The sequence below is a fragment of the Helianthus annuus genome, chromosome 16, assembly GCF_002127325.2.
Source record: "Helianthus annuus cultivar XRQ/B chromosome 16, HanXRQr2.0-SUNRISE, whole genome shotgun sequence".
In the NCBI taxonomy this organism is placed as follows: Eukaryota; Viridiplantae; Streptophyta; class Magnoliopsida; order Asterales; family Asteraceae; genus Helianthus; species Helianthus annuus.
Window position 1 is genome coordinate 180721394 of NC_035448.2, and position 23706 is coordinate 180745099.

At 33.0% G+C, this 23706-nt stretch overlaps 2 protein-coding genes across 6 annotated transcripts; one reads left to right on the top strand and one right to left on the bottom strand.

The window, feature by feature from the left end:
• Positions 1–1082: 1082 nt before the first annotated feature.
• Positions 1083–5574, bottom strand: LOC110918270 (lysine-specific demethylase JMJ706). The gene is made up of 10 exons (XM_022162615.2): positions 5415–5574; positions 4595–4850; positions 4350–4506; positions 4027–4246; positions 3878–3931; positions 3252–3331; positions 2284–2561; positions 1809–2201; positions 1620–1726; positions 1083–1477 (listed from the first exon to the last, which is right to left on the bottom strand). The coding sequence occupies exons 2-10, from the start codon at positions 4827–4829 to the stop codon at positions 1226–1228; spliced, it is 1776 nt and encodes a 591-aa protein (XP_022018307.1). The 5' UTR covers positions 4830–4850; positions 5415–5574; the 3' UTR covers positions 1083–1225.
• Positions 5575–10738: 5164 nt separating this feature from the next.
• LOC110918269 (probable ADP-ribosylation factor GTPase-activating protein AGD11) lies at positions 10739–23674 on the top strand. Of its 5 annotated transcripts, none has more exons than XM_035984935.1 (17): positions 10739–10885; positions 11012–11109; positions 11284–11346; positions 11508–11570; positions 11848–11898; positions 12133–12195; positions 12750–12800; positions 13032–13094; positions 13397–13447; positions 13675–13731; positions 21308–21392; positions 21558–21633; positions 21733–21896; positions 21979–22195; positions 22875–22991; positions 23086–23181; positions 23271–23674. In XM_035984935.1, exons 2-17 carry the CDS (start codon positions 11028–11030, stop codon positions 23535–23537), a joined length of 1566 nt encoding a protein of 521 aa, XP_035840828.1. In that variant the 5' UTR covers positions 10739–10885; positions 11012–11027; the 3' UTR covers positions 23538–23674. The 5 variants fall into 5 exon arrangements, with proteins under 5 accessions (XP_035840828.1, XP_022018303.1, XP_035840829.1 ...); XM_022162611.2 differs by having other exon boundaries at positions 11012–11106; XM_035984936.1 differs by lacking the exons at positions 12133–12195; positions 12750–12800; positions 13032–13094; positions 13397–13447.
• Positions 23675–23706: the final 32 nt, after the last annotated feature.

The window sequence follows — 23706 nt, forward strand, 5'->3', positions numbered from 1 at the left end:
TTTAAAAATCCTTTCTTAAAGCGTAAAGCATAAATTATCTCTGTTACTTGAAACAGGGATGGTGTAAGAGCTTGAACTTCATCATCACTTATAAAGCTATACGCCTATCTTGATAGTCAATTATTCATCCTTATCACTTAATCAAAGTCCAAATTTAATTGCAATTATTTCATCTTAGGGGGTGTTTAGGATTCCTTCTCAAAAACAACTTATTAACTTATATAAGTCATAAGTTATAAGTTAGAATTTTTAACTTCTCAAAACAACTTGTTCACACAAAAAACAGCTTAAATAAGTTAAACCAAACATTATAAAAACAACTTATTAACTTTTATAAGTCAATAAGTTATAAGTTGCTCCAAAATAAGCTAATCCAAACACTATAAAGTGTACATAAAGGAACATGAGGTTTATCCCTGATATTGCGTTGTACCAAACTCTTCAGTGTTGAAGCTTAAATAGGCAAAGTTGCCTAAAACATACGACTTTGATTTTCAGAGTCCACTTTGCAAGAATCGATTTACAGTGGATTCGATTTGGGAAATGCTCAATGAATATGGTTTAGATTATGGATTTATGACCGACCTTGATTTGGGAATTCTTGATGAACAGATGGATTTGATTTGGGAAACGATTTGATTTCTAGGTAACCAGAGATTTGTGTTATCAGTTGTTAATCCAAAGATTTTAGGCATTGATTTTTTTTTAAATAGTGATAACCTGATGACCTGGTAATTACGCATTATTGGAACATAACATAAAACTTGAGTGAGTTTAAAGAGACAAAAAAAAGATTGAGTGACTTCAATGAAACAAAAAGGAAACTTGATCACTATTATTATGTGAGGTTAACAAAAATGAAAAATTTTGTTAGTGTGAGAATAATCAAAATAAGAGACCAGAACCAGAACACCTTGCCATCCTACGATAGATGATTTCCAATCACTCAAACCGTTTACTTCCTTTAGAAAGGAATATATTAATATTAATATTAATATTAATATACATAATCTTAAAAAGTAACATATTTGATATATTAAATTAGTTTTTAAGATAAGTCTTAGATCGGGTTTTGGGTAACAACAAATATTTATAAACGTTTTAGGATAATCATACATCCATGTAATCCAAACCACACTATTCACTTCATAATAAAAATAATTTAATTTAATTAACAACTAATTACATATAACTGTCAATGGCAAATTATGGAACCAAGATGGCACTAAGAAGCCCTCTTTCTACATTTCTTGTTAACTTCCTTCAATCTACTATCACCACCTGACCTCATCCTTGATGAAATTCCAGATTTGCCCCTTTTCCCTGTCATATTTACATGTGTACCACCCGCATTAACTTTGCCAGTGTTACATGTTCTCTGTTTTCTAGTCCTCTTACTCTCTCTTGCACTTGCATTACTTTGTTGAATCTTTGTGTCAACATATTCAACCCCACCCACTCCTCCTTTGTGACCCTGCTGTTTATATCAACAACAATAACAACAAAAAGATTAGTTACATAAATCTTTTTCGGTGATCGTGAGAAACCGTCACAGGAATACTCACAGGACCCACCAATACCCTACATAAATTTTGCGTCAAACAAAGTTGAAAGTGTACCGATAGCTCGTCTTCAAACTTTTTTGCTACATTTTTCATTTTGGGTAGATCTCCTCTCATCGAAAGAGTTCGGTTCATCCCACAAGTACAATTAGAAAGTTCTTTATCTGTATAACCAAAGTTTAATACGATGTTAACAACACTTCCATAATAATCTGGTTAACAGAAAGTAGTTTCTTGTAGGTATACCATGAAAAACGCATATGGGATCAACACGACAGTTACAATTAACATGTGCCACGTAACAGTCCCGTTTGCAAATGCTGCAGCTAACGCTTTCTTTCAAATTCGACAAGATACTAAGTGATCGGTCCAACGACTTCAAATATGATATCGCATCATCATATTTATGTATAAGAGATGCAAACGGGCCCTTGACGAAACGGTTAAAATCTGCATCAGGGTCACACGTATAATCTTTTTTAGGATTTTTTGAGGAAAGAAGCATAGCTTCTTTGCAGAGAATTTCTTCATAAGGGATAATGGGCTTCTTTTGAAGAAATGCATATCGCTCGTTAGCAGACCCGCCAAACGGGAACCAATCACGAGCTGCAAAATTCACCGCCTCTCCACAATTGAAGCCTGCATGCAAAGTTAAGCCGGTCGGTCAAACTTTTGACTTGAAAAGTAACATATTGATTCCTGAATGTATAATATCATATACCGTGACTGAAACCGGCATGATACGCTCTAGGAAACGTGCCAACGAATTCCCCCGGTAATTGCACAAGTTTGTAAACCGGAACGTGATTCTGCAACAGGATCTTTGGAGAAAACATAGTTGTTTTTTCCGCAAGCATCTCAAAGGCTCCTTCTGACCCGTTTGTTGATAATATTTCTCTAGTGTAAACATGATTCTGGATAACTTTCTCAAACTCATCAGCAGCACTACCGGGAACTCCGTACCATGTTTTTGGTGCCCCACAGTGATGATAATTTATGCTGGAAAAAAAAGACGCGTTCAAGTCTTATACCAGAAACCAAGTTACCAAAAATGGGCGTGGGGTCGTAAAATCGTGCCAAGTAGTAAGAAACGACGATCAAAACCGGGAAAAATTGTAAAACAAAAATGCAAATTTGTATCATTATGTGATGTAAACATAAGCAAAAGCAAAGACAAAAGTGAACTTATACCGCAACCTGGCCTAAAACGTAAACAAACTCAAATTATACGAGAAAGCTTTAACTTAAAGACCAACAAAAGGGCAAAACCTAAAGGGCCAAAAGTAAAAAATACAATCCCGAGGGACTGAAAATGAAGAAAAAAAATTTCACTATAAAAAGACAAAAAAAAATTACTGCTCCTAAGAACCTATGTGAATTGTTATTATATATTAATGGCTGAAAAAGAAAGAAACTGGTTAATCGGGTTGAAAATTGACTAAAGTGTAGTTCGAACGTATAAAACCTCAAAAATCATTTTATTCAAGAAACTATATTATGATTAAAATCATACAGTTTTGGTTTATCATATTTGACACACTAACTTTCTATATTAAAAAAAAAAAATTGAAGAAAAAAAGTGTTTCGGGTCAACTCGACCCATTTTGACCCATTACCTAACCAGCCGAACAAGCCCATATCGCCTCATCTAGATATTAAGTTGCAGAAAGCACTAGAATTGTAGTATACCTATACAAGTAGTGATCTTCTACATGCCATGCAAACATACTGAAAAGCATTCCAATATACAACATGGGATCAGTCACTCCCTGAAAAAGGTCAAATGCAAAGGATATGGTCAAATGTGCAGAAAAATCTTACATTTGTGAGCATATCTATAAGACTAAATTGCATTTTACGTCCTTTAAGTTTTAACGAAGTTGCAGGCGTTGTCCTTTAACTATGGAAATTACACCATATGTCCTTTATGTTAACACTTTTATGCACATTTCGTCCTTTTACCCTTACCTAGTTAGTTTTTTAAGTTAAATGTAACCATGTGCCACTCATGTGAGGGCAAAATGGTCATTTCACTTCCCATAAAAAAATAGTAGCATAAAGGACATCCATAAGATTGTTCAAAGAAAAAAGGTAAAAAGACCAAAATGCCCTCATGTGAGAGGCACATGGTCAGACTTAACCCAAAAATTTAACCAGGTTAGGGATAAAGGACACCGCCTGATGAAAAATAGTAACAAAAAGGACATCCAGTGTAGTGTATTTCTGTAGTTAAAGGACAACGCCTGCATCTTTGTTAAAACTTAAAGGACGTAAAATGCAATTTAGTCATTCTATCAAGATAAGTATCACATTACTGGAATATCGTTTTCGAAGAAACGAAGTGCTGATCTTGGCAACCTAGGAAGTTTCTGAAACCAAAATAGGAACAAATGATAACTACACTTATTAGATGCATACAAATGTTAGTGAAATCAAACACATTGCAGAAGGATAACTACGAGACCTTAAGATTCCATTTGCTGTTTGCAAGATGATCATCAGAGGAAGACGAAAACGCACTCCCATCTACGTTTACTCCATATTCAACCGTCCCCTTCTTGCCACGTGTCATCTCAAGCCAAAATTCCCGTTCCATGTATGCAGATGGAAGGCATCCGGATAAACAGTATTTATTAGCCGATACCCTATTCGCCATTACCTCAAAATCACGAAGAGTGTAGCTTCTGAAACAACGTAATTATAAGTAAATATCGTGTTTGTCTTATATACAACATATGGTAAAAGGTAAACAAATCGTAAAAAAATATGGAATAAAAAATTGTTTACTTGCTGCTGATGAGGAATGAGTTCTTGTCATTCAAAGTCCATTTAGAAAACCGAAGGGGCTGCACTTTAGGTGTAAAACGGAAACCCGGCTTCTCCTTCTTTATTACGACACCAGTTGGAGCCGTAGGGATTAAAGGAGGAACGATCTTGCAAATTCCTATGAACGACTAGTTAGTTAATTCCAAACGCGATAAAATAAACGTTAGTTGACTCAAAGAGAAGAAGATGAGAGAATCGGATTTCACCATATTTTGATGCTTCTGGTGCAATTTGCTGAAAATAACGTAACGGGTCTTCAAACTCCTCAACTGAAGGATGATAAACAGGACATTCTGTAATTTGATTTGTCCATTCCAGATCATCATTTGTGCGGTCTGCGTGAAACGCCTTTAAATGTTTTGTGGATTTACTTGATTTAGGTGATTGCTTATGGCTTGAAAACGATGAATATTCCATCTTTTGCTTCAGCTTCATCGGCATAGTTCGACTCAACACTCCAACCTGAAGAATTGAAGAAACAAGTTTGCAATAAAAAGTTAAGATCTAGTAGTCATTTAGAAGTTCCATCATTGGCACACCAAATCCCACTTCGTAAACTGTTTAAACAGAAAGATTTTCACCAGCGAATGATCATTTACACACAAGTGTTCGCTTTATTTCCAACGACATTTAAACCCTATATAGATTTTTTGATCATTTATATACAAAATTGCACTTCAAAAACTGTTCAAACAGAAAGATTTTCACCAATGAACGATCATTTATGCACAACATCCTTTAACATGTCTATGCACACCAAGTGTTTGTTTTATTTCCAACGAAAATTGAAACGCTATATTAGAAATTTGGTCATTTATCTACAAATCCCACTTCATAAACTGTTGAAACAGAAAGATTTTCACCAATGAATGAACATTTATTTACACACAACACCCTTTAAAATATCATTGCACACCAAGTGTTTGTTTTATTTCCAACAAAATATATCCGATATTTGATCATTTAATACAAAACCCTTGTGCATAAACAATCAAATTGAGATAATTTACAGGAGGAAAGACGTACAGTTTACAGATGAACGAGGGATATGATTCTGGAACTGATTATATGATGATGAAAGTTAATCAGATGTAGAAATTAACTGCTTATGAATCGTCTGAATAAACATAATTGATGGTGTGTGAGTATGAATAGTTTGAGAAACAAAAACGATTAACTGCCCAACGTCCCAAATTTTATTTATAGGTTTCGAGGAGACGAGGTTGTTTGCTGTTGTCTTGACGGTTATTGCCAATTTATATTGCCACGTCATACCATTATTTTTGAAATAATATTAACTAGTATTTAGGATCCAGACGTCGCGTTGGGACTGTTAAATCAAACATAAAAATAGACGTAAAAACGTTGAAATATGTATACGCGTGTTACGGTATGTTAATTTGCAAAAAAAAAAAAGACCAAAATGTAAATCATAGAAAGAGTAACTAACTCGACTTATGACTCGTACGTTGCGACTTGGCTATTAAACTAGAAAAAATAGACATAAAAATATTAAATCACACTCGCATATTGAATTTAATACGGAATATAAAACAAAATCTTTGAAAATGATATAACATAAATATCTAAGGTAAATAATGAAATGTATTTTAAAATTTATTTGAAAATGGTAAGTTTCTTTTAATTTGTGATCAGCCACTTTAATTACTAAAAACACACACAAACTTATGCATTATCAAATGAGTCATGTGTTTGAAAATAGAGTTAAACGTCATTTTAATTCCTCTGGTTTGGGTCATTTTGTCAGTTTAGTCTAAAAGTTTCATTTTTTGTTTGTGGGTCCAAAAAATGTTTACCGTTGCAATTTTGGTCAACTGGGGGAGCTTCATCCATCTTTTCTGTTAACGAGAAGGGAAATTCAGTTATTTTATATGGCAGAATTACCCTTCTAGTTAACAAAATTACATATAAAATGACTGAATTGCACTTCTCGTTAACAGACAAAATGAATGAAATTAACCCAGTAGACTAAAATGACAACGGTTGGGTCAAAAGAAGAAAATAATGTGTATCAGTTGGTGTATCACCAATGACTTCTAAAGTCACTTTGATGCAATAACAAGTGTAGTGTTGAAAAAGTCTTCTTGCCATAAATATAGTTTGAGTTTATTGTGGAATCAAAATGTAAACCTGATAATTTATAACATGTCTTTTTAGCATGCATGGGTCGATACAAAGCTAAACGTACGTGTTAGCATTTGGGGTAAACATGTTGACGTGTAATGCCACCATTAAAGATGTCTCTAAAAGGGTTGAGCCCGTTTGATCTGTTTAGGACATACCACGTCGAGTTTATCATGTTAAATGGGTTGATTTGTCACGTTTATGATCTGTTTGTCAATACGACAAAGTTGTATAGTTTTATGATTATTGATACAGGTCAACAAAACGTGTTAACCCGGCAAGATTACAAAGTTCACCAGAAAATCATACATCATACACCTATACTAATCAATTCGAAATTACACAACTCTTCCCATTTTCGCAAAGCATTTCGCCTTATTCTTTATCAATAAAAACCCATACGCCTTTATCTCTTCCTTTATTCTATCGAAGACTGGTTGCTTATATTAAAATACCAAATCATTTCGACTCTTCCACAAAACCCACAAAGCAATCCGAATAAGTGACATGGTTACCTTCTTCCATTTTGCCGAGCCACGGTTCTGATTTTGAACATTAAGTAGATCCCTTGTTTCTAAAATAGTTGAGCTTCAACTAGTGGGCTAAGAAATCCCATAACTGTTGGGCCAGCTTGCATGTCACAAACACATGGACTGGCGTCTCCTTACCCTCGTCACAAATTTTACATCTAACCGATGGTACTGAAATGTTTCAACCGAGCTAAGTCCACTGCTGTAGGAAGTCGGTCTAAAATAACCCGCCAAGATAGAAAATTAACCTTAAGTTGTATGTATGTATGTATGCATGCATCTCTGTTGTAAGATTATATTATTGAAAGAACATGACTACTATTTTACGCTTTGTTTTCATATGATACTTCATCAGTTCATCTTCTTATTATTTTAACTACTTTTTATATTTCTATAATATATTTCTTATCACAATTTTTCTATCAATACACAAGTGAAAATTTCCTTTCTGCATGTAAGTTTTTTATAAGTCGAGTCCGAGTTCAAGCCAATTTTGATTATCTCATAACTATTCACATAGTAAGTAAATATACCTTTGGACGAATTTATTATTTCTTACTTAGCCAAAATAATCAGTTTGGATAAAGGGGTTGTACTACCATGAACAGGAGATGAAACATGTTCAATTACTAGGTCTAAGATAAGAGTAATTTTTTTTTACAACTAGGTGCGTTAGAATGTCATGTTTTATAACTAACTTGGTTTTGTTATGGCTATGCCTCAAAACTGAACTCAAACTTAAACGAAGCGCCTCATGCACACCCCTAAAATCACTAACCTAAGTGTTGTGTTCCCGCCGCATTGTGCACACCCTTAAAATCACCAACCGAACTGTTGTGGTCCCCGCTGCAACGCGCGGGCACCCCACTAGTTATAATTAAATATGAATTGTGATTTTGGTAAATTTTATTTTGTCTGATTAAATTTTTAATTACATAACTGTGTTTAGCGAATTGTTGTAATTAATCGTGTTAAATGTGTCATGCTATTTGCGTTATTGAACTGCCATATCTAATTTAATAAAATGGTCAATTCATTCATGTTATTAATTTGGTCAGATTTAACGTCCAGGACTGGCCCTATCGTGTAAGTAACCCACTGAGGCCTCCGCTAAAAAAATGATATATGCTAACTATTAATATTAGTGCAAACTTATTATTTTATTGATTCCTTATGCAAGCAAACCACTTTTTGTTATAGCTGTGTTAGATTTTTGCTTGATTCCAAGCACGGATAAAAAGGTATCATTTATAACCATCAAAGAAGGTAAAAGGTCCCCGGAATTTCATTCCACCCTAAGCCTTTAAAAAGGTTGGACCAACCCGGTTAATGTCTTATATACACCATGTTACATAACCCGTTATTAAACATGCATATGTTAGTTCTTAGGAAAATGATAAGTTTAATAAATATATTGTGTTTGGATTCACTAGTTGTGTTAATCTTGTGATATGAATCACGACTTGTTTAACACCACACGACAACTTCTTAAAACATAGTAAAATGCAGATTAATCGATTAATGATATTTTAGTTACTTATTAAGCAGTTTGACTACTTTTGTAATTGATAAACTCTTTAAGAAATATTTCTTGTTTCAAAGGCAGTTTGACTTCTTTTGTAATTGATAAACTCTTTACGAAATACTTCTTGTTTCAAAGGCAGTTTGACACCTTTTGTAATTGATAAACTCTTTACAAAATATTTCTTGTTTCAAAAATATACAAAATAGACTATATGCCGTTCCTCAAAATGAAAAAAAAAATGTATATATAAAACCTACGTTAAATCCTCAATTTTTGTTAGATTTTTGTTTACCCCGTAAACTCTCAGATTTATACTTTTGTAGAAAGAAAGAAAAAAAAAAACAAACAAGAATTAATAGGTTTAAATGCATGTGTGACTTTTTACTTTGATGCTCTAGAAAATATATACATGTTTATGACAACTAAAAAGCAGTTTTTGATTTATGAAGATTTTACATGTGATTAAAGAAAACTTTCTGTAAATCTTAATGGGTCCCACGCACATACATGCCCCCAACTAACATGTGTCTTTTATTTGATACCCAGGAATTATCTTTTGTGTTTTATAATCTCCGATGCTCTTACAAATCATATATGCAATGCAATGCAATAATTGTAAAATAAAAAACTAAAAGAGGTCGAATTTGATGCTAATCTTCTTTAAAACTTTGATTATATAGTCAAACTTCTTCCATAAGGGTGTTTTTTTTATATAACTTTCCATAGAAGAAATCTATGAGTAAATTTGACTATCTTACGATTTTATGTTGTAATATTTTGCTTTTAGTGTTTGAATTGTTTTTGCTTACAATTTATTGATCTTTAACATTTTGATGCTAATTGTAATCAAGCCAATGGTGGACTTAGGCATCTGTATGGGGATTAAGCAACAACAAGAGAAACTTTTACGTTTTGGAAGTTGATTATACGAGTGTGTTTGTCGTTAAAAAAGTATGTATCTAATTCATTCTATCATCTATCATAAATTCTAGAGTAAACTTCAATTTCCGTCCCTGTAGTAGTGTAGTTTGCTAATTTTAACACTATTAGTTCAATAGTTTAAAATTTGCATTTATCATCCAATAGAATAATAGATCGCATATTCTAACACTTCTAGTCCACCACTCTAATAGCCATCCAATAGAGTGGTGGACTAGAAGTGTTAGAATATGCAAACTATTGGATGATAAATACAAATTTTAAACTATTGGACTAATAGTCTTAAAATCAGCAAAGCAAAGGGACGAAAATTGAAATTTACTCTTTAAATTCTATGTACCCTTTGTGTAAGAAAACTAGTGGAGTTTTCAAGTGCGTTGAGGATTGAATTTAGTATATGAACACTGCGCAAAACATAAAATATTGTTTCCAACAATATCATACCCAATAAAATAAAAGATATAAACATAAAGTTGCGAGTTACAAAGTTACGTTGTGATACGATACCGTGTCGGTACCGGTAGTAAAAAATACATAGGGAGAAGTGTAGGGTGTAAATGATATGTTTAAGAGGTGTAAGGTGTAATTTTAAGTGCTTCAAACACCTATAAATGATGTAACATGATAAATAATATGAGCGACATCCTAATTGCTTTCTTATCAAATATAATAATATAATATATGGATACAATTAGTCGATCCTTTGTATGTAAAACATACGTGTGTGTAAAGGGTGATCCGGTTATGTTTTCTTAATAACCAAGAGTTTCATGGTTTCGTAATAATTATGCGTATAGATTACCAAAACTAACTGAATCAATCGACCTTTGTTAAACTAACCTTTAATATTGTTTATATTAGTAGGCATAACTTTTTCATTTGATCTAAAATCTAATTGGGTTGAATTTATTAAATTAATTCGTTAACCAAATTGGTAACCGAATTAAACTAACTTGGTTTCAGAAAATTAAAAAATTACTTTAGTTGGTCAACTACTGTAACCAAAAGTCATCAACCTTATTCGAGACACTGAGATAGGGACCAATAATGTAAAACAAACTAAAAGAGACACTAAAACAGCAAAACTTATTTCTAGTATACCAAAATATCAATTTAGGAAAAGATAAGGGGGCAAACATGTAAATTACTCCATCAGTTATATCGTTCATGTTGTTTGATTGAAATCCGTTCACAACGATACGCACAATGAGAATATGAAAAACAAAAAAAAAACTTCAATTTTGAATATTGTATAAAGATCGCGATCGAGTGGCGATTGAATGCATGCAAAGCTTGATGATTCATTGCGTCAATTCTATTGCAGATGCATAAGAAATCGGATTTCGATCATGTTTCAGGTAATAATCGTGTTTTCTATGTTGTTGTGTTTGTTATTATGGTTATGGTTAGAAAATGATTATTGTTAATGCTATTGATGCCGGTAAAGTTGTGTATATTATGATTGATAAGCGGATGAAATGCAGATGTGTAGATAGTTTGATGATTTGTGGCTGCATTTGGATTTTAGAGGCGCAAATGTCTACGACCGAGAAGAAAAAGGATTCCGATAATGTCTCAGGTTGTTTGTATAATGTTTGAGGTTATGATATTATGCTTCTTGTATGAAATATTGAAATGATGTTTGTAAGTCTAATGCTTTCAAAATGTGCAAATTTTTAAAAAGTTGTGTTTTGTTGTTGAGCGTTTTTAACGGTTAGAATAAGTTTTGAGCATTTTGAATTGTGGCTTTACGTAGCGAACACGAAGGGGAAAAACTCTCAACCGGGAGACAATAGGGACAACTGCCAAAATGTAACAAGTATGATTGTTTTCTTTTGCACTTGCATTTTCATTATTGTGAGCTCAATGCTTTCAAAATACGCTATGATCCAAATTATTAAAGAAGTTAAATGATGTGGATTGTGGCGTGTATAACAGTGAGAATAAGTTTTGACCATTTTGAATTATAACTTTTCATAGCAAACACGAAGGGGAAAAGCTCTCAACTTGGAGACAACAAGGAAAGCGGTCAAAATTTAACGAGTATGATTTTTTTTTCTTTGAACTTACTTTTTCGTGTTTGTATGTAAAGTTGCTCATTCTTGCAAATTATCGTGTTCCTTTTGGTGATCTCACAAGAATTAAAGTTAGTTAGCAACAGAAAACCAAATTAATGCATAAAAAAGTTGTTAATGAGATTTATGGGATGTAACTCGAAAATGATTTTAATAATTTCATCTTGATAATAACTTTTATCTTGAAGCGTGATTAATAAGACGCATAGATAGTTTATTAATTTGTGGCTGCATTTCGATTTCAGAAGCACAAATGTCTACGACTGAGAAGAAAAAGGATTCCGAAAATGTATCAGGTAATGATCATGAGTCCTTTGTGTTATTTTATTTATTTAATTGTTGATTTTATTTTATAAAATGTTTGGAGCCATGATATGCTTCTTATTTGAAATTGATGTTTTAAGTTCAATGCTATCAAAATATGCATTGACCCAAATTCGAAAGAAGTGGTGCTTTGTCATTGATGTGAATGGTGGCGTTTTTAACGGTCGGAATAAGTTTTGATCATTTTGAATTATGGCTTTTCATAGCAAACACAAAGGGGGCAAACTCTCAACTTGGAGACAACAAGGAAAGCTGCCAAAATCTAACAAGTATGATTGTTTTCTTTTGCACTCACAAAAGTCGTTTTATCTTCATATTATCGTGTTCCGTTTGGTGATATCACAAGAACTAAGGTTAGTTAGCAACAAAAAACCGAATATGATGTTTCAAAAAGTTAAAATGAGATTTTTGGGTTGTAACTCCAAAATGGTTTTAAAATTTTTATCTAGATAAGAACTTTTACCGCAACACATTTAAACTTTACTTGTTAATTACACATCATTTGATTTCCCAAAGTAAATTATAGACTGTATTTAAAAGAAAACAAAGAATGGAACTAATTCAGGCAAAATATGTATTAATAGTAGAATTATATGTGGCACTCCTTAATTACTAGCTATACCATGTCACCTTGATGTAATGCTAAATGGTATAACTATCAACTCAGGATCTTCCTTTTATGACCTCTTATGTTTAGAAAATAAAGAAAAATACTTATCGATGTCACTGATGTTGCAAACTTTTGGATATCATGATGAACAATGCGGATGAAATGCATATGCATAGGTAGTTTATTAATCAACTTGTTGCATTTGGATTTCAGAGGCACAAGTGTCTACGACGGAGAAGAAAAAGGATTCCGAAAATGCATCAAGTAATGATCGAGTCCACCGTGTTATCTATAAATTTATATGCTGATTGTTGTTTATATCATGTTTGGGGCCGTAATATGCGTCTTTTATGAAATGTATTTTTCAAATTAAGTGATTTCAAAAAACCCTATGTTCCAAATTCCAAAGAAGTTGTACTTTGTTATTTATGTGAAATGTGGCGTTTTTAAGAGTCGGAATAAGTTTTGACCATTTTGAATTGTGGCTTTTCGTAGCAAACACGAAGGGGAAAAACTCTCAACCTGGAGACAACAGGGAAAGCTGCCAAAACTCAACGAGTATGATTGTTTTCTTTTGCACTTACTTTTTCATCTTTTTGTAAAGTTGCTCCTTCTTGCCGTTTAGGCGGTGTGACGTTGGGTCACTCAAAAAGAAAGTCAACGTTCAAAAAAAAAGTTAGCAACAATAAACCAAATATGATGTTTCAAAAAGTTAATAATGAGATTTTTGGGCTCTAACTCCAAAATGATTTTAATACTTTCATTTGGATAAGAACTTTTACCTTGAAGCATGATTAATAAGGTGGACGATAATGCAGATGCATAGATATTTATTAATTGTGGCTGCATTTCAATTTCAGAGGCACAAATGGCTACGACAGAGAAGAAAAGGGATTCCGAAAATGTATCAGGTAATGATCAAATTCTCCGTATTATCTATTTATTTATTCGCTGATTGTTGTTTATGTTTGGGGCCATGATATGCTTCCTTTATGAAATTGATGTTTCTAAGGTCACTGTTTTTAAATTATGCTATGGTCCAAATTCCATAGAAGTCGTGCTTTTTTATTGTTGTAGATTTTGTCGTTTTTAACAGTTAGAATAAGTTTTGACCATTGTAAATTATGGCTTTTCATAGCGAACACCAAGGGGAAAAACTCTCAACTTGGAGAAAACCTGGAAAGCCGTCAAACAAGTATGATTGTTTTCTTTTGCACTTACATTTCCGTTATCATTTAAAGTTGCTTATTCTTGAAATTTATTGTGTTCCCTTTGTTTATTTCACAAGAATTAAGGTTAGTTAGTTAGCAACAAAAACCAAATATGATGTTGTAAAAAGTTAACTAACTCAGAATTACGTGCAAATGTGTATGATTATCTGTACACTCCTTAATTCCTGATCATACTTATTCACCTTGATGTAATGCTAAACGGTATAACTATCATCTCAGGATCGTCCTGTTGATTATATCATAAGATCATGGGTAAAACATAAACCCTAATGATGTAGATTCAATCATAAACGATAAAATAAGAGGTGTGTACCTGATTAGCAGTCACCACACCAGAGAGGGAAGTAGACGTCATGTTCGTCAGATTGGTCTGGTTCCCCTTTAGGATGTATCTTCTTGATGGTTGTACCGAGTTCTTTAGGGTTGAAGAACTCGTAGTAATGGAGAGAGAGGAGGGGCGATATTGAGTGTGATGTTATGAATGTCTAACCCTAATCCCTCTCTAGTAATCTCCTTATATACACCCAAGGGGAAACCCAATTAGTTAATTAGGGTAATCTGGCCCATCAACAATTACCAACTAATTTATTATAGGTTTTAATATATTTTGATCCATATTATATAAATGATAATGATGGCTACTAGATTAAATATATAAATAAAATATTTAATCTTACATTCTCCCACTTAGCCGAATAATCATTTATCATGAGTATTAGATTAGTCTGATCAGAAGTTAATACTCATTTTAGCCTTAAACAAGTACTATAGCAGAGAAATACAGCCGTTGAATCATTATGCGACTCAGGACCCCCATTAGTCATACTATAGCCTTAATTTAAAACCTAACAGTTATGATCAAAATACAAACAAGCCCTTTAGCGTTTGATTTGTATTTATAGTTGTCTATATGTCATTACACCGGCAGAACATATGTAAGAGACATACAAAATCAAACTGATGAGGAATATTAAAAGTTAATCATTCATAGTACGATATGCAGTTGTACATAGTCATCAATAAACCCGTGATTATTATAAGCGCTTACATAATAGTTATGGGTGATAGACTTTTAGTTATAGGATCCTTAAGCATATCATGAATGCATTCGATACAAAGATTTAGTTTCCTCAATTCGTTCATAAACGAATAATTAATTGTGTATCGAAAGTTAATGCAGCACCTCTCGAACTGTTACTGTTCAAGGAGACATGGTAGCTGACTTTATCACAATAAGTCTTCAATATATTAATTATATGGAGTTAATAAAGTTATGAGTCCACTGATAAATTTTCAACAACTTTAGTGACTATTGCTTTGTGATCAACAATATATTATATCGTCATATCTTAGGTTGTTATTATCAGTTTATTATGACTCCTCCATAAGATAGGTTTTGTCTGCTGACATAAAGATATATACCCGAAATTACATTTTGTCATCTTTGAATATTACAAAGTTAGAGTAATAAACCGGTTTTAATTCTCACTTCTTCTTTAAATTATAGTCTCTCGTTTCTTTTAAAGATATTGTAATACTCAATTAAATGCTTCACATTAATCTAGACATATCTAGTGTGTTGCAATATGAGTAATATCTAAACGAGTATAGACTTAAACTTACGTAAGGCTTCTAATTAGTGAAGCGTAAGAAATAATCTCATTTATCCTATTATCCTCTAAAGGAGAGCAGTATTGTTTGTTACATATGTAAGGACCAATTTAATGTTAAACTTATGGAACGGAAGTAATGTCCCATTTGGTCTATCTCAACATGTTATGATATCTATTATGTAAGAGATATCTCTGAGATCTATTATATCAAAGTTTGTGTTAACAATGCTTTGACTTATGTAACATATACCTGTCAAAAGAATATCATCTATATAGACAAGTTTAATTTAGTTGCTCCCACTCATTTTGAGGTAGGTTCATTAATCCACTTGATTCTTGATGAAAATAATTACGTTAAGATTTCATCACATTATGATGTTTGCATTAACCCATACATGGATATTATTGGCTTACAATGAAGCGTTCTTTAACCTTCAGTTTGAAACTTTAGGTTGTTATCTAATGAACATGTAAATGTGTCAGCCATTGTTAGGGAAAATTCTTTTAATGTTCATCTAATGTAGCTTTAAACTATTATAAGCTACTAGAACAGTGATGATCCTCAAAGAAATCTTTGATAATTTATCTCTTCCTAAGTATAACCTTTGACAATCAATCATGCTTCTTAGTGTCTTAACGTTTATATATTAGGATTTGGTTTAGTTATGAACACTCTTAAATAATTCAATCAAATCCCAAACGTTACACGAACACATAAAATCAATTTTACTAGAAAACTGCTTTATTCCATTCAGATGGTTGATTGACACTAATGGCTTAATTTGAAGAGATAGGATCAGTAACCTTTTCCAAAATCCATTTCAACTTCAGTTAGGGAGGTTATGTAATCATCAAAGTTAGTAGGTTTTTAAACCTAGATGACCTCCTGAGTTGATTATTGGGTTTGTTAGAAGTTTCAGTTTTATGAATTAGCTCTTGATTAGGTTTCTATCATTTTCAGGATTCTAAGTTTGTAAGAGTTGGTGCAGTATGGTGTACAAGAGGTGTAATCGGAGTTAAATTTGGAGTGAAATTTAATGACACTCTTCCCCCCGCCTCTTGTATTCCTTGCAAGTCATTATAAGGACTTTGACTGCTCCCACTGACCTTAGAAAACTTTAGGAACTCAGCATGCTTAGGGTCAATATTTAACGACCAAACAAATTCTAATAGAGAAAACATATTAATGAACATATTAATGACGTTAGTCATTGTAGTTTCTCTTGTTGAGGATTATGTTAGGTTAGATAAGATATCTAAGTGTGCCCACAATTAAGTAACAATGAAACTTTTGTAAAGGTAGCTTTAGATTTTAAGGAGATAAATTTTGATAGAACAGTGTCAAGATGGAGCAGTGTCTTGTACAAGAGGTGTGTAAATTGAAGTAATATAAAGTTTTCACTCCCCACCTCTTGCAACTATTGCAAGTTATTATTAAGACACTTAATGCTCCCACTGATCTTTAATATCTCTAGAATGCTACAAGAGAAGTTTCAATAAGCTACGTGACGTGGGAACCTATCACATATACGTTAGACTTTATTTGATTCCTTTAATGTCCAGATATCATGAGAAACTTTAGGGACATATTTAATAGAAATCTTATTAAGTACATATATGAATAGATTTCTTTTAAAAACTGTGGGCCATATACGACAAATTTAGATACAAGTAGATAGTCTTTAAATGATAAATGAATTATGTCTTAATGTTCCATTTGGAATAAGTTCCACGAATGTCAATGAATGACTTATGATGGACCCATACTTATTCCTTGAGCCAAGTGATATTTAGGGCTATAACGTCATGATTTAAAAAAACACTTAGAATGAGATTAGATAAGAAATCATCCTCATTAACCATGTCATGATTTCTCATGAATTTTGGTTATAATGGATGAAATTTGTAAGTCTCATTTTCCTTCTGTCAAATTTTTCATTTGCATGATGACAAAAGTTGTGAAAGTGTAAGGTATCATCTAGTTTTATCTTAATAATGTTTCAATCCAGGTATTTAGAACAAATAAGATGAGAGTTTAAGATAAGTGTGACTTTATGTTGACTATGCAAACCTCACAACCTTCATAACATTGCTTAATTATGATACTATATTCTGATTAATACTCATAATATATAAGGTATCGAAAAGCGTTGTTAGAAGACTGCTCATTATGGTTCTTATAGTCTTAACATTTAATTTTGTCACTAACTCTCATGTTAGTTATTTGTCGAGTTCTGGTAAAGAAACGTGTGGAACTAGAGTCAACTAATCATGTGTTAATAGGAATATTAAAATTAGCAGACTTAGATATCATAGGAAGTGACTACCTAATTAATTCATCCAACTGTTCTTTAGAATAATGGATAGTCTCGTTGCTTATGTTTAGTCTAATGACATAATTATGCAGTGAGATTTTCCTTTGAAGAAACTAAAAGTTGGAATTTTTACTTGTAATTTGTCTATAGACCTTAAAACAATCCTCTTTTAAATTAAGTGGTTGTAAGGTGAGTAACAACTTATTTTCCAGCTTTAAACATTTATTTATTTGTACATATGTTGCTTATCAACACACTCATTATACTTTGGTACTTTTGAGTGTTATAGTTGATTTATAAGGCATCAAATTGTACAAGTGAAAATCTTAGTATGTAATGTACTGGAAAAATGTACTTATTTCCATGCGTAAGCCCTTAACTTTATGGGTCATGGTATCGTACATTATTATGTATTCACATATACCACTTAACTTTATAGTTTAGAATTTTAAAAGAAGGCATGCATCTTAGGAGTTCTAGTGATTATTCCATATATAAGAGATTAGCCTTAGGGAAATCTTAATCTGGAATAACTTTAGTGATAGCATTATGTTAGAGAGTTCTTGATTATTATAAGAGACATCATGTTCGATTTGTCCTGATCATCATGCTCTAATTTTCTTCTTTATAATCTTTATCAGAAGAGAGCAATAGGATTATCGTGTCTTAAGAAATAATCAAGGATTTAATTTAAGAGCTAATTCCAATAGAAACTTTAAATAAAGCAAACATTTTGGGTTTAGGAATTAGAGTGGATGAGATATAGGTAGAAGTAAATTATAGTGAGTAAAATTATGGGTACTTAAAATAAAGCAGACGAAAAGATCATAAAATTATGTAAGGATCATTGATATAAGGATCATTATATGAAGAGATTGTGATATGTCTATTACTAACATCAAAATAATAGACTTAGTAAAGTCCTACTTAAACAAAGACAAATCAGCTTTGGCCAGAAGTGTAATCATTTAAGTATGTGTGCAAAGTAATCGTGACAAATCAGCTTTGGCCAGAAATGAGACAATCACTTTAGTTATGCACTTGTCAAGCATGCTAAACATAAATGAATTAAATCAGCTTTGGCCAGAATTAAGACATTTCACGTTTGTAATGCATGCTTAACATAGCTTTTATAATACTTGAACAATAAATAGATGCATCAAATCAGCTTTGGCCAGAAGTGATACATCAGAAGCTCATTCAAGTTAAGCCATTTTGGTTTTGTAAAAGATTATTTGATCCTTATTAATTAACTAAGTATTTACAAAACCAATTATTAATTAGCTAAGTCTTAGTTCACATTAAACAGCCTAAGTTTTGAGATTTCGAGTCATGGTCTCGAGTCGTGCTGTTATGGTTTCGAGTCGCAACCTTAGTCTTGAGTTATGCTGTTATGGTTTCGAGTCGCAACCTTAGTCTCGAGTTATGCTGTTATGGTTTCGAGTCGCAACCTTAGTCTCGACTAATCACGTTATGGTTGCGAGTCGCAACCTCATGGTTTCGATCAATCACGTTATGGTTGCGAGTCGCAACCTCATGGTTTCGAGTAGCAACCTCATGGTTGCGAGTAGCAACCTCATGGTTGCGAGTAGCAACCTCGTTAACAGCTGTTTTGTGATAAGGTTGAATCAACTAATTTTAATGGATTTGATTATAATTTCAAAATATCTTATGTGTATCTATCCAAGTTAATTATTCGATTATAATTAAAATTATATTTATTCGAAACTTGGAGATAAAGTTACACAATTTTAAGAATTATAATCTAACTTAATTTTATCACAAAGTTATGTAATATTATCAAAGCCATTCATATGACTAATTTAAACAATTCGTAATAAAATTACGAAGCTTTCAATTAATGAAACCAATATCCATTTAACTTTAAATAATGATTTCATGAGATGAAATCTCATAAACAATTCACTGATTAGGAATAATGATTTCAAATCAAAAGTAAAATAAAGTATAATGGAATATGTGGTGAAATAGATAACGTGAACCACTGATTACACAAGCAATTCGACCACCATCATTACATGTATAATTTTGATTGATTTTAATTTTCAAATTAATTGAAGATCATAAAAAAACGTAAAACAGGAGAAGAAAATCAATCTTAACATTTTAAATCCTAAAACATTGAGTTTCTTGATTGAATTGATGTAATCAACATTGCTCTGATACCACATGTTGATTATATCATAAGATCATGGGTAAAACATAAACCCTAATGATGTAGATTCAATCATAAACGATAAAATAAGAGGTGTGTACCTGATTAGCAGTCACCACACCAGAGAGGGAAGTAGACGTCATGTTCGTCAGATTGGTCTGGTTCCCCTTTAGGATGTATCTTCTTGATGGTTGTACCGAGTTCTTTAGGGTTGAAGAACTCGTAGTAATGGAGAGAGAGGAGGGGCGATATTGAGTGTGATGTTATGAATGTCTAACCCTAATCCCTCTCTAGTAATCTCCTTATATACACCCAAGGGGAAACCCAATTAGTTAATTAGGGTAATCTGGCCCATCAACAATTACCAACTAATTTATTATAGGTTTTAATATATTTTGATCCATATTATATAAATGATAATGATGGCTACTAGATTAAATATATAAATAAAATATTTAATCTTACACGTCCCTCTATGACCTCTTATGTTTAGAAAATAGAGAAAAATGGAGGCGCTTATCTGGACAAATTACTCGACCTTACAGTATGTTTAATCCCATTCTTCAAAACTCATTGGCAACTATTGTGCACCATATATTATGATTCGCATATAAGGCTAGTGGGTATGGTGATAGTCCATCTTTGGAGGATGATCCGCCACGTAGGCGCCATGTCATAGTCCTCTTAAAGATGGTCCATCCTCCAAAACTAGAGGGCATTGGAGGATGGTCCTAGTCATAGTCCTCCCACAATTTTTATGTTTTTTTTAATGTTCTACTTTTTTTAATCTTTTAATTATTTAAGAATCTAAATCACATAAATAATTGACACCCTATTAAAAATCTTTTTTATATCTAAAAGCAATCATAGTTTGATAATTTTGAATATCCAATATCCAAAATTCTCCAAAAAAATATGCCACCAATTATATGCTACCATTTGCTGACTGTTGACCATTTTCAATATTACCCTACCCACCACTTTTAATAATATTATTAAAAAAAACAGAAAAGTAGCTAGAAGCCAAAAAGACCTCCACCTTCTTCCATCTTCTTTTCTGCAACTCCGCCGCTCTCCGTCTTTCTCTCTCTAAAAGTCTGCAAATTCCTTCTTTTTACTTCAACAAACAAACAAACAAACAAAGACAAAGATGGATCGTCCTGGACGTCGGTATGTCGACGGAGAAGACGGGGACGAGATGAAGACGAAGGGGGGCGGGATGGGATGACGCCGGCGACGGATGGAGGACGGGCTGAGGACGGTTCCATACCGTCTAGCCTAACCGTCTTCTCATTTGTTGCGACAAAATAACATGTTTTTTACTGTGAATGACATGTCTTGCGGACCTTGCGGTTTACAATATAAGTTATAGTGATCGGATTATGGTTAACTAGTTGGTTGTTTCTGATGTAATATGATTCTTTTCACTTATTAGGCCCCCAAGAAAAGCTGGCGGGATTTATCTCTGAATCGAGTAATATGGTATGTGCGGATTGTGGAACTCCAGATCCAAAATGGGTGTAAGTGTTAAGCTCCATATTCCATATTGGCGTCACATACGATGATATGACACGATTATATTAATTTCTCATTTATTCATTTATGTTACTCCACGCATGTAATTTTTGGCTTCATCGGTCATATAATATATAGCAACCGAAATTACATTTTGTTTGGGTGACCAGATCTGTTAGCTTTGGAGCGTTTATCTGCATCCAATGTTCTGGAGCACATAGAAGCCTCGGTGTTCATATATCAAAAGTACAGTTTATATATATTATATTTGAAAGTGAAGAAAATAATCCTAAAATGAACTCTAGTCAGTTTGTGTGTTAATTGGATAAAAGTATTTGCGTACAGGTGTTATCGGTCAATTTAGATGAATGGACACACGCAGAAGTGAATACCGTAATAAATTGTGGTGGGAATGCAATGGTTAATTCAAAATTTGAAGCCATAATTCCTGAAAAATGTAAAAAACCGAAGCCAGATTCTTCTATAGAGGAACGGCTTGATTTTATCAGGTAAATTAATCTTGTTTGATTTATCATAACTTAAGTATTTACTAACTAGTAATTAGTAAATCGATTAATGCACAACGTACAGGAGAAAATATGAGATGCAAGAATTTGTGGACTCCAGTAAAGAAATGTCTCTTGGGCCTTGTTCAGCTATGCAGTGTGCTTCAACAAATTTCGTTGGTGCGATTATGGACAAAAAGAACGCGAATAATGTTCGTGCGCATAGTATTGGTCAAGCATTTCGTAACAGCTGGAAGAAAAAAGATGCTGAAGTTAAGACTACTAAAAAAAGTAGTTCAATGGTAATTTTTGTGTGCCTTTGTCTTGTAAAAACAATGGGTGACCCGCAAACACTTTTTCGCTCATTTGTTTAAGTTTTGTTATACAATAAAGGAATAATGAATTTTTTAATAATCTCAACTATTAGCAATTGGCCGGCAACAGTCCCAGCTACAGAAATATCTATGAATGGTCCCACCTTCTAACATATTTTTCTCTCAATGAGCCGTTTCTACCTCAAGTCTAACCCAGTTAATTTTTTGGTGACGTGGATGCTGACAGGGCACAAACCTTTGTTATTTGATGAGGTGGCTGCTTATGTGGCACTCTCACCACCACCGCCGCGGCCATCGGCCATCACCACCACCCACCACCATCAGCCACCCTCAAAACCCCCAATCTTTCTGGAAAATCGCAAAATAATACCACCACCACTACGATTTTCTGGAAAATTGCTAATAGTTGGATTATTAAAATCCATAATTCCTAAAATAAATAATGTAGTTATTCTGCCTCTTAAAACAATATCATTTTGACTAAATTTGACACATTTGACTTGTTCCTTTTTTAACTAAATTTGACCCGTTCGAGATTAAATAGACCCCAGATGGACTCATTGATGATTAGATGAGTCAAAACTGCAAAATCAACCTGTTCTATTCAAAACATAATTAATGTGTACGTCTTATATCTTGTGTATAGGCAGGTATGGTTGAATTTATTGGTCTGATCAAGGTCAACGTGGTCAAAGGCACCAACCTAGCTGTCCGAGATATGATGACAAGTGATCCTTATGTTATCCTCTCATTAGGAAACCAAGTAAGCCTCAAATTAGACAGATGTTTCGGTAATAATATAACTAAGGTTCATAGGTAGTTAAAAGTAATGAAATCAATCGTAACATTTGATGCAGTCGGTGAAGACACGGGTTATAAAGAGCAACCTTAATCCTGTATGGAATGAAAAACTAATGTTATCAATTCCTAACAACATTCCTCCTTTGAAAGTGGTAAGTCGAAATTATTCTACATTTTCATATTAAATAATTTTGATATAAAATAACTACTTTTGTATTGATTATAATATATCATGTTGCAGATTGTTTACGATAGGGATACATTCAAAGCCGATGATTTTATGGGCGATGCTGAGATCGATATCCAGCCGTTGGTTTCTGCTGCCAAAGCATCCGAGAATTCTCAAGTTGACGAGTCAACATTGCAACAAGGAAAATGGGCAGAAAGCAAAGATGGTTTCATTACAATCTCAAAAGGAATTGTGAAACAAGAAATCGCTCTTAAACTTAAAAATGTCGAAAAGGGTGTGCTGCAAATCGAGCTTGAATGTGTCCCTCTAACCCAATGACGCTTACATCGTATAAGAAGACTTTTTTGTATCATAACTGAACACGGTCATTATGAATCGTTATGTTGTCATATTCAAATCTTGAAACCTTAATGTATATGTTACAGGTTGTTGAAGTTAAAACAGATTACGACCCATGTGCTGGTCTAGCATGGATGCAAAATGATCC